This window comes from Cupressus sempervirens, chromosome 3 (assembly GCF_028749045.1).
Source record: "Cupressus sempervirens isolate cs-2001-9-10 chromosome 3, ASM2874904v1, whole genome shotgun sequence".
Classification (NCBI taxonomy): domain Eukaryota; kingdom Viridiplantae; phylum Streptophyta; class Pinopsida; order Cupressales; family Cupressaceae; genus Cupressus; species Cupressus sempervirens.
Genome location: NC_143120.1, coordinates 1,090,536,539 through 1,090,553,247, shown reverse-complemented (window position 1 = coordinate 1,090,553,247; position 16,709 = coordinate 1,090,536,539). Strand labels below are relative to the sequence as shown.

The following is a 16,709-nucleotide window of genomic DNA, read 5'->3' as shown; positions in this document are numbered from 1 at the left end:
CCTCAGAGGCTATTTATATTAGTAGGAGCTTCTTATTTAATTTTAGATAGCATCTTTTATTATAATCAAAGATATGAGATTTAATCAGGGAATCCATGGCAGGCTTTTAAAGTATGAATATTTGACAAACTTGTTTAATGTATTTTTTATTCTTATATATAAAATATCTTAGTACTATATAATTGTTTGAGGACAAACATAACAATTACTGGATCTAGGTAATGTTTAGAGAGGTGAAGCACCAGGCCTTCTCGTTGGTCACCCATCTCTGTACTACTCCAACTTGAGCGCGCTTAACTGTGGAGTTTCCTCCATGGTTAAATCAGTACTCATGAGAGATGGATTCATGTTGAATCGCTACTCATGAAGGATTAGTCAATGAGTTTGACTTAAAATCACATAGTTAAATCTTGATAGCATCACAATTTGACTTACTATGGAAATTATCTCCTACTTATGTAGATTAGATGTTAAGTTACAAATGCAACATATTTTTTGATTCTTCAGATTATAAGTAGGAAGATTTGGCTACTTGTTAGGTGGCATTTCTTTTTCTTAGATTTATTAATTCAGAATAATGGATAATGATATGTGGAATTATTTAGAAAATGTATGAAAAAAAATTCAAAAAGGTCTATTGACATGTTTATAAAAGAAGTCTAAGGATGTTTTGTGTTGACTTGGGTTTAAGTTTGACTAAGTTAACAATACCATGTTTACATGCATGCTTATTAAAAACTTACGGATCTAGGGTAATGCTTAAAATCTTAAAATCTTTTATTTTTCCATAACATCATGTGTGATTATACTTTCTATGCATACTCTTGAAGTAGAGATATACATATCATGTTATTAGGAAAATGAAGTTTTTTATATTGGTACACTCATGGGTGAACCTTTATGTTGTTGGAAGTGTTAGAGTTTTGAGAGTGGTGTTGAATCAGAACTACATAAATTAAATTCAAAATACTGATTTCTATCCATTAACCATTCATAGTTGAATATAAAACAATGCTGGAAATTAAAAACATTCACCATGAACAAAAAGAAATACCAACTCACAAAGTATAGAGACACATATTTTTCTGAGTGGGAAACCCTAAAAATTCCTCAAATAGGATTCATCATAGGGAGAAAAACCACACCATGAAGCTGTAATCTTTATTGAGCTTCAATTCCTTTACAATCTATAGTAAAAACTACACAGGGTGTTCAACCCTTTCTATCTCTTGCTATTCTTACAATCTCATATACATGTACAAATGTATATGTTGTATTTATACATGTATACAAGCTTATAATATAGCTTTTAAATACAACTTTTTTAAAATCTTTCACAAATGTATATGTGTCTCTTTCAATGCCTTTTATCGCACATCTCTATCTGATTTTACAATGATCTCTATATATAGAGACATGGATTTTGAAATAAAATAGTTACAGAACCAATATGAACTAGTTAGGTCATTTTCAAAACCCCTTTGAAGTGTTGTTATTAAAACCAACTGATAAGCCTCAAATTTGTCCATATTCTAAAATTGTTAGTCATATAAATCCAAGTATAATTTCAAATTTGAAACCATCAAAGAAATGCCTTTTCACCAAACTGAAAAAATCTTCAAAAATTGCCATTATAAGTGTTCGAAACAGCAACCCCATTTTATTTAAAAAATCTAAAACAAAAAATTGCCTCTAATAACAATTTCAGATTCTTCTTTTTCCTTTCAAAACTTTTCTCAAAATGATACTAGATTTATAGTTTTTCATAGTAGCCAAGAAAACCCTTATGCCTTTAAAATAAATAAAACCCTTTAAAAATTTGCCATTTAGGGTTCAAAGAAAACTTTTTAAAACAATGCTGTCATTTTTATACAGCAAAACCAATTTCTTGAAATAGTGCTGAAGGGTTTTAGCATAAAAGAAAAAACATTTTCTTTATCACTGCTATAAAAAACAACTTCATTATTATTCCTTCAAACAAAAATCTATACAAGATTTTCAAACCTGATCGTGAAATATTCTAGTCAAAATAAATGCAGGAGTTGGCCATTATGCATACCTATGAAAAATTTCTATTACCTTTGTTGTTTTGATTTCCATTATTTACAAAAGAAACTTTATTGAAAATCCTCCTTTATGCCTCAGTGACTCATGCAAATTGAATGAGATCAATGATCAGTATGAGAATGGAAAGAAACTTCACCTAGTGAAGACTTTCTTCAAAACTTTCATGGAAGGTGTCAAAAAAGACTTACTAGATTGTAGGAAGACAAAAACTTTCACATTATGTCAAAATATTCTAACTGAACCTCTTCATCGAATTTGTAGAGAAATAAAATGAGCATTTGCTGTCAAAGAGTATTCACAAAATAAACCTTTCACAGAGAAATATTTTCCTTCAAACAAAAATCACCCACAAAGGAAACTGTATTCCAAAAATATTTCAAGTCCACCACATAAACTAAACACTTGGAGAGACATGCAGTTGAGCATTTAAGACCATGTACTGACAATGCTAGTCTTTTAAGATTTCCCTTAATATATTGCTATAAAAAACAATAGTCATAATTCCTTTAAAAAATGCTTTGATTCAAATATGCCATGTTAACAAAACCTTTTAATATTGTCTCATATCATATATAATATGCCAAGTTTTGCCACTTTAGGTTTGCCACCTTTTCTTGGTCAAACTTATTTAAAATGCATTTTATCAACATGAGAGATGGTCAAAAATCTTCACCATCTCATATATACAAGGTGAAACATATTAACAAAAATTGAATACAAGTTCCATCTCATATACAAGATAATTAACAAAGAATGATTATGCTGAAACAAAAAACCACTAGGAACTAAGAATCATCAACCATCAGGAACTATTAACCATCATGCAATGCTGATAAAAAATAACTATAAGTAGAATGGTATAGCATTGATATGCCAAAATGATATGTCACTGATATGAAAAACATGCCAACTATGAAAATCATTGATATGCCAAAAACCAACTGAAATACCAACTGAATTCAACCAACTAAAAAATATGTTGTTATCACCAAAAAAAAATGTCACTGATGAATCACTGAAAAATAAGTTGAATCAACTAAATAACTGATATCTCCCCCAAAATTTTTGCATCAAAAAATTGACCATTTTCTTTTCATGAAAAATTACTGTGATTAGGAGTAGAAACCTAACACAGAATGTTTATTGGCAAGAATTTTATATTAGCATTAATTGAGAGAAAACTCCCAATTGAGTTCTTAACTGTTCAAACAGTTCCCTAGGTAGAGATTTGGTAAAACTATATGCTACCTATCCTTGAGTAGGCACATAGATCAATTTGAATTCATTATTGAGAAATTTTTCATGCAAAAAATAAAGTTTAATGGCCACATGTTTTGTTCGTGAGTGCATTACTAGATTTTTTCTTAATTGAATAACACTCATATTATCACACATGATAGAAATAGGTTTTGAAACCTGAATACCCAAATCAAATAACTGATAGTCCATCCAAATCAAATAACTGATAGTCCATCCAAATCAATTGAGTACAACATGATGTAGTAGAAACATAAATTAATATTCACAAGTAGACAGAGTGACACAATCATATTTCTTACTATGCCAGGCAACTAAACACTCACCAAGAAAGAAGGCTGCACCACTCGTGCTCTTTTTATCATCAAATCCACCCCAATCTGCATCAGTATAACCAAAAAGAGTAAAATTATTGTTGTGAGGATACAATAAACCATAATCAAGTGTGTCTTGAATGTATTTCAATATTATTTTCACTACATTTAGATGAGACTATTTTGGATCAAATTGAAATCTTGACACCATACATACTGCTTGCATTATGTTAGGTCTAGATGTTATATGATATAACAAACTTCCAATCATGGATCTATAGAGAGTTTAATTTACTAAAGGTAAGTCATAATTCTTTGTTAGCTTGCAGCCTATCTCCATAGGAGTACTTATTGGTTTGCAGTCAGCCATATTGAACTTTCACAACATTTCTCTTGCATATTTTGTTTGTGAAAGAAATAGTCCATGTTCAAGCTGTGAGACTTGCAAACCAAGGAAAAATGTGAGCACACTCAACAATGACATTTCAAACTCAAATTCCATAATTTTTAAAATTTTTTTTGCTAATTCATCATTAGTAGACCCAAAAATAATATCATCCAAATAGATTTCTATTGCCAAAATGTCATCATTTATGACTTTGATATACAAAGTACTATCTACCTTTCCACAAGAAAATTCATTTGCAGTTAAATGGTTATCTAACCTAGAATACCAAGCTCTAGGAGCTTGTTTTAAACCATATAAAGCCTTTTTTATTCAATAAACATAATCAAATTTGTCAAGAGATTCAAATCCGTTTGGCTATTCCATGTAGACTTCCTCTTCAAGATACCCGTTCAAAAATGCAGTTTTAACATCCATTTGGTAAATAGTGAATTTTTTATAACTGGCATATGCAAGAAAGATTTTGATTGATTTCATCCTTGCAACTAGTGCAAAGGTTTCACCAAAATTAATTCCTTCTTACTGAGCATAGCCTTTACATACAAATTTGGCTTTATTTTTGATCACTTTTCTATCTTCATTCAGTTTGTTATGGAATATCCATTTTCCACCTATGACATTTTTGTCACTAGGTCTAGGAACAAGTTCCCAAGTCTTGTTTTTCTCTATTTTGTTTATTTCTTCCTGCATAGCATTTCACCAACATGAGTCTGATAAGGCTTCAACAACACTTTTTGGTTCAAAATATGATATCAAGCAAAAATGTTCAGCAATGTTCACTTGTTCACCTATTTTGGCTTTTCTTCTAGTTAAAATTCGCTTTTCTACATCTCTAATGACTTGAGACTTAGGATGTCTCTTAGCTATTATTCTAGAAGAAGTTTTTATTATTGAACTAGCACTTGTTATTTTGGGACTTGAACATTTTTCTGGTTCAATTTCATCAGCAAGTTTAGTTTTATCATTTTTAGGATATTCATCATGTAAAGTTTCTGATTTATGGAAAGATGAATCTTCATGATCTTCTTTTTCATTACTACTGCACATAGAATTTTCATCAAATATTACATTTATAGCTTTAACTTTGTTTAGCCTTTTATTATAGCATTTATAAGCTTTTCTATGTGTGGAGTACCCAAGGAAAATCCCTTCATCAAATCTTGAATTGAAATTTTTGAAAGAATCATCATTCTTTTTGATAAAACATTTACAGCCAAAAATCTTAAAATTCTTGACATTTCTTCTTTTTCCATTCCATAACTCATATGGAGTATAAGTTGTTCTAACTCTAATCTGTCCTCTATTTAGAATGTAGATAGCTGTATGAATAGCTTCTTTCTAGAATTTATCATGAAATTTTGCTTCATTAAGCATGGTCCTGGCCATTTCTTTTACAGTTCTATTTTTTCTTTCTACAACACCATTTTTCTGTGGTGTCCTAGTAGTAGAGTGTTGTCTTGTTATGCCACATTTTTCACAATACTCAATGAATTCCTGAGAGGTGAATTCTCCTCCCCTATCTGATCTTAAACATTTTCATTTTAAGTTAGTCTCTCTTTCTACCATTTTTCTAAAAAATTTAAAATGGTCAAAGGCTTCTGATTTATGTTTCAGAAATGTTACCCAAACCATCCTTGAATAATCATCTATGAATAGCATGAAATATTTTTCACCATTTAATGAGGCAGTTTTAGTTGGACCACATAGATCAGCATGTACTAGCTCAAGTGGTCTATTTGATGAATATTCTTTTGTTTTAAAAGATACTCTCATTTGTTTTCCTTTAGCACATTCTTGAAAAATATTTTCTGGTTTGGTTATTTGTGGTAGTCCTTTGACCTTTTTGTTCTTACTAATTCTAGCAAGATTATCAAAATTTAGATGTCCCAATCTCTTATGCCACAGCCAATTCTCTTCTACTTGACTCATAAGACAAGTACTAACCAATGAAGTTTCTTGAATAGTAGAATCAATTAGGTTATAAAGACTTCCACTTGTTCTTAACCCACTTGCAATGACTCTATCCCTTCCATTTTTGATATAACATCTTTTTGCATTAAAAGAAATAGAGTACCCACTATCACAAATCTGACTAACACTCAAAAGGTTATGTTTTAAACCTTCAACAAAGTATACATCATGAATTGGTGTATCCTTGTTTAAAATTATTGAGCCTCTTCCTATTATATAGGCTCTTGAATTATCACAAAATCATACACACCCTCCATCAAAATCTTCCAGGGTTTTGAATTTTCTTTTACACCCAATCATATGGTGTGAGCAGCTACTATCCAAAATCCATGTTGCAGGTTTTTGAGCAAATAGGGTTGTTTCAACAATTAAAGACTTTTCAATTGTCTTTACTTGCTTCCAAATCTATTTAGGTCTCAAATTCAATTTGAATTGATTTGCATAATGGCCATAGTGAAAACATCTAAAGTAATTCCTTTTGTCTTGATTTGTGATGTTTTCACAAAACATAGCCTTGTGCCCAAAAACATTATAGTTGAAACAATAACCATTGAGGAAAAAATTGGTTTTCTGATTTGAAGACTCTTTGAATGAGCTTTGCAAAGCAATAAATTTCTTATCTTTTTCTTCAAGTAAGAATTTTTTATTTTCTATAATTAGATTTGCTTCTTTAACTTCTTCTTGAATTTTTTGATTTTCAATTTCATGATTTGAAATTAACTTTTTTAATCTTTTAAGTTCTTGCAAAGACTTTAGAAGATCTTCTTCAAGATCTATTTCTTTATCTGAATCAAATGGAGATTTAGATTCACTAGTTTCAAGTTTAGGGTCATGGACTATTTCAGCCAAGAACATTCTTTCCCCTTCTTCATCAATATCACTAGATTCTTCATTTGAATCTTCTTTAGACAAAAGACTTTTCTTTTTGAAATCCTTGAATTTTTTTTTTGATTCCAAAGTTTCTTTTTTGAAAACTTTTTAGTTTTCTTATCACATTCTTCTAGTTCAACATTTGGACATTTTGTAGCAAAATGTCCTAACTAACCACAGCTGAAACATTTAAGTTTTCCTTTGTACTTCTTTCTCATTCTTCTGATCAGCAATGCTTCTAAAGCATCTGTAAGGTCTGAATCACTCTCATCATGTTTTTCAGCCTTAAAAGTTGTTTCTTTTGATGAGGAACTAGCTTTATTGCTAATCCTCATTTCATATGCAGTTAAAGTTCCTTGTAATTGATGCAGGGTCATTTTTTAAAAGCTTTTTTGTTCTTCTAATGTAGATATTTTAGTTTCAAATGTAGGTAATATTGACCTAATGACTTTTGAGACCATATCACAGTCTTCTATCTATTCACCTAGACCCTTTCTAGCATTTACTACTTCATCAATTCTTAAGAAGTATGCTATAATGGTTTCATCTTCATTCATTTTTTGATTATCAAACTGTGTTTTGAGAGTTAGTAGTTTGGATTCTTTTACTTTTTCATCTCCTTGATAGATTGTTTCAAGTTTGACCCAAATGTCATTTGCTGACTTGCAATACACAACTTTAGCAAAAACATCTTTTGTGAGACCACAAAGAAAGGCATATCTTGCCTTTTTATCAAACCCAAATGTCAATTTATCATTTGCATTAGTAGGGATTGTTGGTGGGACAATATACTATGCAATAACAATATCCCACATTCTTACATCTAAAAAGGCCTCCATCATTACTTTCTAGAAAACATAGTCATTTCCGTCAAACAATGGAGCACTATTAAGGGAAGCTCCTTTAGCTTCTACCATAACTTCCAAAAAAATCCCTTAAACAATTCCTAAAAGGAATCCTATGCTTTGATACCACTTGTTGGAAGTGTTAGAGTTCTGAAAGGGGGGGTGAATCCGAGCTATATAAATTAAATTCAAGATACTGATTTCTTTCCTTTAACCATTCATAGCTGAATATAAAATAGTGCTGGAAATTAAAAACATTCACGATGAATAGAAAGAAATACCAACTCACAAAATATAGAGACACATATTTTACTGAGTGGGAAACCCTCAAAATTCCTCAAATAGGATTTGTCATAGGGATAAAAACCACTCCATGAAGCTATAATCTTCATTGAGCTTTAATTCCTTTACAATCAGCAGTAAAAACTACTCAGGGTGTTCAACCCTTTATATCTCTTGCTATTCTTACAATCTCATATACACATACAAATGTATATGTTGCATTTATTCATGTATACAGGCTTATAATATAGCTTTTAAATAAAATTTTTTAAAAATCTTTCACAAATGTATATGTGTCTCTTTAAATGCCTTTTATCACACATCTCAATCTGATTTTACAATGATCTCTATATATATAGAGATGGTTTTCGAAATGAAACAGTTAGAAAACCAATCTAAACCAATTAGGTCATTTTCAAAACCTCTTTGAAGTGTTTTTATTAAAACCAACTGATAAGCCTTGGATTTGTCCATGTTCTAAAATGGTCACCCATATAAATCCAAGTAGGATTTCAAATTTGAAACGTCAAAGAAATGCCTTTTCACCAAACTGAAAAAATCTTCAAAAATTGCCATTAAAAGGGTTTGGAACAGAAACCCCATTTTATTTTTTCAAAAAAATGAAACAAAAAATTGCCTCTAATGACAGTTTCAAATTCTTCTTTGTCCTTTCAAAACTTTTCTCAAAATGATACTAGATTTATAGATTTTCACAGCAGCCAAGAAAATCCTTATGCTTTTAAAATAAATGAAACCTTTTAAAAAGTTTCCATTTAGGGTTCAAAGAAAACTTTTTAAAACAGTGCTATCATTTTTATACAACAAAACCATTTTCTTGAAATGGTTTTGTAAGGTTTTAGCATAAAAGAAAAAACCATTTGTTCCAAAGAAGAAAAAACTTTTTCTTTACCACTGCTATAAAAAACAACTTCATTATTATTCCTTCAACAAAAATCTATACAAGATTTTCAAACCTGATTGTGAAATATTCTAGTCAAAATAAATGCAGGAGTTGGCGATTATGCATACCTATGAAAAAATTCTATTACCTTCACTATTTTGATTGCCATTGTTTACAAAAAAAAAAATTTCAAAGTCCTCCTTTATGCCTCAGTGACTCATGCAAGATGAATGAGATCAATGATTAGTATGAGAATGGAAAGAAACTCCACCCAGTGAAGACTTTCGTGGAAGGCATTAAAAAAGACTTACTAGATTGCAGGAAGACAAAAACTTTCACATATTAACAAAATATTCCAACTGAACCTCTTCATCAAATTTGCAGAGAAATAAAATGAGCATTTTTTGTCAAAGAGTATTCACAAAATAAACCTTTCACAGAGAAATGTTTTCCTTCAAACAAAAATTTCCCACAAAGGAAATTGTATTCCAAAACTATTTCAAGTTTGCCACATAAACTAAACACTTGGCGAGACATGCAGTTGAGCATTTAAGACCACGTACTCACAACGACAGTCTTTTAAGATTTCTTTTAATATATTGCCATAAAAAACAACAGTCATAATTCCTTTCAAAAACACTGTGATTCAAATATGCCATGTTAACAAAACCTTTTAATATTGCCTCATATCATATATAATATGCCAAGTTTTGCTACTTTAGGTTTGCCACCTTTTCTTGGTCAAACTTATTTAAAATGCATTTTGCCAACACAAGAGATGGTCAACATACGTTACATTCAAGTTATTCCATTACTCCTCTAGTTTATTCTTGTTTAGACTTCCTCGTTGGCGAGTCCGGATATTTTTCATGTGAGGATTTCTGGGAGAGCTTAATAGCTTTGTGCTAGGGTGGTAAAAAACACCTACAATATTCTCCTCCTTTTGTATTTTTGAGTAGGTTGAGCTCCTATTAGATAGGTCATCACTCTTAGGACATTTTAGCATCCACCATCTCTTGGGTATATCAGTTAGTCAGATACTTGATCTTGTTAAACTGTCATATTTTAGAATTTGAACATATGGATTTATATTCTTTTCATATTATATATATTTATATTTTTTTTAAATAGATAATGTTATTTTGATAGGTCATTGTGTATAGTAACCTTGAATCTTGTAGACTTATCTACTTTTTATGGTAATGACTTATATGGCACTTGCATATCTCTAGTTCTACATGATTGAACAACTATATTTGCGATCTCTATATATTTCTAATTTTAGAAACATAATTGTTCATTTTTAATTTTTTGTAATGATCTCTATATATTTCTAATTTTAGAAACATAATTGTTCATTTTTAATTTGTTGTAATGCTTCTAAAATCTCGAGAATTCTATTAATCTTATCCAATATTTATTTGTCTACATTTTATTTATTAAATTATCGCTTCTCTCTTCACATGATTTCGTTCTATAATGAAAGATCAGCTGAACATATCATATTTCCACAATGACAATATTCATAGATTCCCTGCTCATTATCATATCCCTACTGAAATCCTATATTCATTGTCTATTTTAATCCTTCGTGCTCATTGAATTGGACATGTGTGGGATTTCAACGTTGGTTCGAGCAAACATGTAATCAATTTGTGTTTGAATACTGACATTGTCGTGAAAAACCTAATCTGCAACATTTGGCTTCCCGAAACATTATTTATCTTACAATACAAGTCATAATATTGTACTATTTGGCTTTGCGTAGACAATGGGGATGTCCTTCCCAGGTTGAAGCCTCAGCAGTGGAGGGCGACAATATGATTGAAACTTGAACCTTGTCCTAAATAAGATTGTGAGCACCCAGAATACAATGACAATTCACGTTATTTAATTAGTCTGACTCCTGACTTTTTTAAGGGACGTTGCGAATTGTATTGCCACTGCACTCTCAAAACAAATGATGTATCCCCAGCTATTTTAATAAATTACTATGTAAACCTAATTTTCAGTAAACGGATATCATTTTCTACAAGAAAACTTTTTACAACGAGACCAGTCTTATGCTTTGTCTATCCATGAATGAAAAGAAGAAGATGAATGAAAACACATATATGCCTTTCAATGGATTCACATCTTACTACAATACAATTTTTATCATTAATAAAATTAATCTTTGATATTTACGTACCATCGATTTACTGGTTAATCTCTTTACATAGATCTTCTATTAAAAGAAAATTTCTGACTCTCTCACTTTTATCAAAAAAAAATTATGATTATTTGTATAGTTAATTTTACTAAAAAGCACTGTCACACATCATCAGTAAAGAATGGGACTTCAATTGTTGAAAGATGCATAAATTTAACAAACACACTCCGACGTGTTGCATCCGGTGGTTGAGAAACAGTGGGAAACTTATCTAAGAATATGTTTGTGTTATCAAATTTAATAATACCATGCTCAAATCTGCAAGATATCAGAGAACATAAATTAGTTCTAATCTCGAAGCTTCTTTGCAGTCTAATCTCTATCCAATATCCAAAAAGTAATAATTTTACTCTGAATGACAACCAGTCCTGTTCAGATCTATTCAGACATAACATAATTTTATATAATTCGAAATGCTGGCACATCCGTGTCCTCAACAAGATGCCATTTTAAATAATTACAATGCATAAATTATGATGGACCTCATGTTTTCTGGTTTCAGCCACCACATAACATATTTCCGTGTACATTTCCTGCAAATGTAAGCTGTATCTACCTGTTTATAATGTGTTTTGTAAGATTTAGTTAGCCCAATAGGGGTGTACGGTTACTCTTGAAATTCAGTCAGTTTAAGGGTCAAACTTCAGTGAGAATAATTAAACAATATTATATCTTGTGAGATAGTATATTATGTAAGTGTACTAATCTTTATATATTTTTCCTTTTTTAATATACATCTGATAACTCCATATAAATCAGATTATATTATGTGTACATAAGATTTAAAACTCTTGATAGAAAAAAATTAATTTAAAGCTCAATAATTACAACTGTTCAATAGGAAAAATAACTTTTTTATAATTTTCATATTATTAAATCATATCTTAATAATATTTTGCATTCTATATTTTAATATTTTAAGAACTATTTTATCTTTTTCCTATAAATAGGTTGTCTTTTATAAACAAGTGTCACATAGTGGCATGTACTTGCCTTGTTGTTATTAATTGTATTTGTAAATATTGAATACAAATTGTAATATTTTAAATAAATTTATAATACATTTAATTTAATGTAATTCAAATATTAAAAAATCAAAAAATAATTATTGTGAAAAGTACAAAAAAAAATTTATATAATTAATAAGTTCTCTAAGCATAATTAAAAATGAAAAAATAGAATAGTGTAAAAATTCATTATACTCTTACTAATTCATTAGTAGTTGTAAATAAATTTTATTATGATGCTTATACATCTTGTAAATACATTCTATATATAAAATTTCACTTATATATATCTTTCGATGAAAATAATCTTTACAAATACAAAAAGATACATATTAGAATATCTAATATAAAGTTTTACATTCATTTGGATGAAGATTATATAATATTTAATTATACTAATTGTACATATATTAGGTGGGAAAATATTAGATATAGATTATTTTAGCTTTATTTTAAAAAAATAATCTAAATTTATTTAGATCAATCAAGATTTGTTGTCAATTTTATTAGTTTTAATTCATTTAGGTTGAGATTATAATATTTAAGTAATACTAATTAAGGTGGAGATTATATAATAGTTAAGTAAAAATTATTCTAGATTCATTTATATAATATTAGTAAAAATTTGACAAATAGTTGATTTTTATTTTTACTCTTTGAAATTAGAATATCTTTTTCAATAAATAAAATGATATATAGAAGTAATTATAATTTTTTTTTATATTGATTTTCTTTTAGATTGGTTTAAGAAGAGATTATTTATAAATTCTCTCACTCAATTGATTTAGCAAGAGAGTTATCATAATTGTTGAATCATGTGGTATTTTAACTACAATAATTGTAAGCTCATTTTTCTAAAAAATAATTCAAAAAATAACAAACCTAATAAATTGATTTTTGAACTAAAATTATATTATAAATTTTAATTTTAAACTATTATGGCAAGTACATGCCACTACGTGGCACTTGTTATATTTATTAAGATGTATTTGATTTTTTGTAAATTTGATTAACCAAAATTTATGCAAAGAAACTAAACCTAGTACAACTATTAACATGCAACTCTCATTGTACCTTCAATCTAGCCGAAAATATTGCATTATGGAGAACTACTGAAAAAAGGCCTCCTATAACACAAAATGAGTTGAGCCAATCTATTTATAAAAGAATAAAAAAACTTAGAAATATTTTAATTATTCACAAATCATTACTTGTGATTGGTGGATAGATTTCAAACTAATTCCATAATTGTGCAAACTAAATGCAATAGTACATAAGCACTTAAAAAGAAGTTGATGTAGAATTTGAAACACAAAGTAAAAAAAATAAAGCACATTTTCACTTATAACGGTAAAGTATTTTATAGAATTTATATGTAGCTTTTTATTTTTACTTGAACCATAACAAAAGTACTAAATTAATTATTTAAATTTTAATTTCTAAATAAAATAAAGACTATAATACGTCACTACATGACACTTGTTTGACCAAAAAATTAGTTATTTCTAGGGTGAAATATGATATTAATAGAATGTAATAGTGTGAAACTAAAATTCTTAACTTTAACTTAACTTGAATCCTAAATAAAAATACTTTTTATAATGTAATAACATAAAACATTTTTTCGAAATTACATAACATTTGAAAAAAAAAAATATACCTATGACATATTTTAAAATATTAATGATAAAATTGTATTACAAAATATTAAATTATATTATTATATTCTATATAGATTATATAGTAATATATTTTATATAATTTAAATTTAAATTATTATAATTATTTATAGTTAGTAAATATATATATATATATATATATATATATATATATATATATATATATATATATATATATATATATATATATATATATATATATATATATATATTATAATGTTATTTAAAAACTCACAATAATATATTATAAAAATTTATATATATTTGTGATATATTATTAATATATTTATTTATATAATTATATAGTTTTATTTTAATACAATTATATTTTGTAGTTTTATTTTTAAAATATATTAATATTAATATTTGCTAGTGAAAATTTAGCGGAAAAAAATGAATTTGGAAGAATTTCGAGAAAAGGGCTCCTATAACACAAAACTGTTAGAGCCAATAGAACTTGAGATAAATAAATTTTATAATATAAAATATTAATAAATTAAAATCAGAACTTTATAAATATTCAATTTGTGAAAAATATTATTTTTGATTGGTGCAAAAGAATAGAATTAATACACTAATTGTATAGAATGAATGCAATAGTATATTGCCTATGGCAAATACAATAAGATTCCCAATGTTCCTTAACCACCAAATGAATGTTGTGAAAACATTTGTTTATATATCAATCAATAATTAATTCCAATTATTTATTGATAATGTTGTGGGAGAGTACTTTCTACTAAAATTATATTCATAGAAATAACTCACGAGTGAGAGAGTCGAGAAATTTTCTAGACATTGAACTGAAGTTAACCATAGAATCAACAGTAAACAAAATATCGATTTTAATCGTTTTAAAGATAAAAGTATATTTTTATAGAGATGTGAATCCCTTGGACAGAGTCATATGTGTTTTCATTGATCTTCTTCCATTTCAGTCACGGATAGACAAAGCATAAGACTGATCACATTGTACAAACGTTTCTTGTATAGAAGATGAAATATATTGATCGAGCATTAATGGTTAACAGAAAATTTACATTTTCATCATCCAGCATAGTTGTTATAGCTGATGCCAGCCAATCTCTGCTTATTGCTGATCTCTTCTTGACTGCATGATTTCATAGGTTGATTGTTCTTTGCTAAGCTGAGAAGTAGCCTCTCTATTTGAAACCCTCCGCCCAATTCAACTTCTCGCTTGAAATGAGAGAAATAGGTCTCAAATACGCTCACTGTCACCTGCAGCCGGAATCGCATCATGAACAAGAATTCAACCTCAAGAATGTTCATTTCCTTCAACGTTAAGCCTCCCACTTTTGCAAAGTAGTCATTGCTGTAATGCCTGCATTGAAATAATCATATTCACATTAGAAATCATAAGATTCACATCTGATCACCCTGAAAACCCCATTAATGAAAACAAAAAGAAAGTTTCATAAAAACTCACTCGTCGTCAAGAAACTTGGTGGCAACCATGACACTGGTAATGGTGAGCATGTGCACCTTGTGAGTGGTTAAGCGGAAATTTGGATTGGTGAGAATGAGGCGATCAATATAAACATATGCCACAACAAATACCGAAGGACTGCAGCGGAAATACTTGAACACCCTCTCTAAGTACTTTTGTAAGCTGATGACAGGAACTTGTGTTGCAGAGAAAACACACAGATTTTCACTGCTTGAAACCTTATTTCCAGAAGAGAACACGAGCCTTTCATGTCGGGCTACCAGTCTCTCTAGTAACGAGGAAAGCACTGAAATAATCCATGGGCTTGAATCGCTCTCACCACTACAAAGGTCGGAGCTTGAAACCGTTGAGCAAACATCTGAAGCAGCCGCTTCTCTCATGTTTAACGCCATTCTAATTGGGCTGCCTTTTCTCAAGCAACAGAACAGTGAATTGGGTGGGGATTGGAGTTTGGGGAATGATGTTCTGGTGAACTGTGAATCTGGGGTAGAAGAAATCATATTTATAGGTATATAAGAAAGCAAGAGAAAGTTGGAGGAGTCTTCCCTCATTTCAACATATGCTCTTAGAAAGGAAGTTTCCTTGTGTCGAAGTGACCGACATTTTGTGAATAGGGTTGATTCCGATCTGCATGTGATTGTGAAGAGATTGTATCAAGTTGTTCAAAACAACCTTCGGCGAAGGAGGTAAGGAGACGATGAGGTGGACTTTGAGTTATCAATACAAGCCACCTTGTTAACTTTAAATAAGGTTTACATGGGTAATTTAGTAAAACAGCATCTCTTTTGAGAGTGCAGTTGAAAGACAGTAACGTGAGTTGTCATTGTATTTTGGGTGATTAGAGTGGCATGGTTCAAATATCAATCATCTTGTCGCCCTCGACTGTGAAAGTTTCAAAGGGGGAAGGACATGTACGCTTTTAGATCCACATTGTCTACAGACAGCCAACCAGTACAATGTTATATCTTGTACTATAAAATAAATAATGTTTCTGGAATCTAATTAATGTTCCGTGAGTCTAAATGATGGAGATAAGGTTTGTGACAACAATGTCAGTACTCAAACACTAATTGATCGTATGTTTGCTTCTGCGAATGTCGAATTGCCACACATGTCGAATGCAATGGGGAGGAAGTGTTAACATATTAATCATTAGGATTTAAAAGTTCGGTTAGTAGATATTTTAGTTGTAGTAGTTATTTTATAACAGTTATTAAACTGTTATATGACTATCTTATTTATGTAATGAATTTTGAGGAATAGATAAAAAGTTTTCATTATGTTTACAATATTTTCTATTACATCAAATTTTCGGGTCTAATAGTATCAGAGCAGGTTATTAGTGACCGTGTGAAAATCAAGGCTACAACATTTGTAGGCATGATGTAGACCCATTACCAACCCCATCTATTTGCTACAAAATTTCTAAA

The 16,709-nt window shown here is 29.4% G+C and overlaps 1 protein-coding gene across 1 annotated transcript; it reads right to left on the bottom strand.

The window, feature by feature from the left end:
• Positions 1-14,858: 14,858 nt before the first annotated feature.
• LOC149570572 (cyclin-U2-1-like) lies at positions 14,859-15,671 on the bottom strand. Its single transcript, XM_089817924.1, has 2 exons — positions 15,259-15,671; positions 14,859-15,153 (listed from the first exon to the last, which is right to left on the bottom strand). The coding sequence occupies exons 1-2, from the start codon at positions 15,669-15,671 to the stop codon at positions 14,859-14,861; spliced, it is 708 nt and encodes a 235-aa protein (XP_089674050.1).
• Between the last annotated feature and the right edge of the window lie 1,038 nt (positions 15,672-16,709).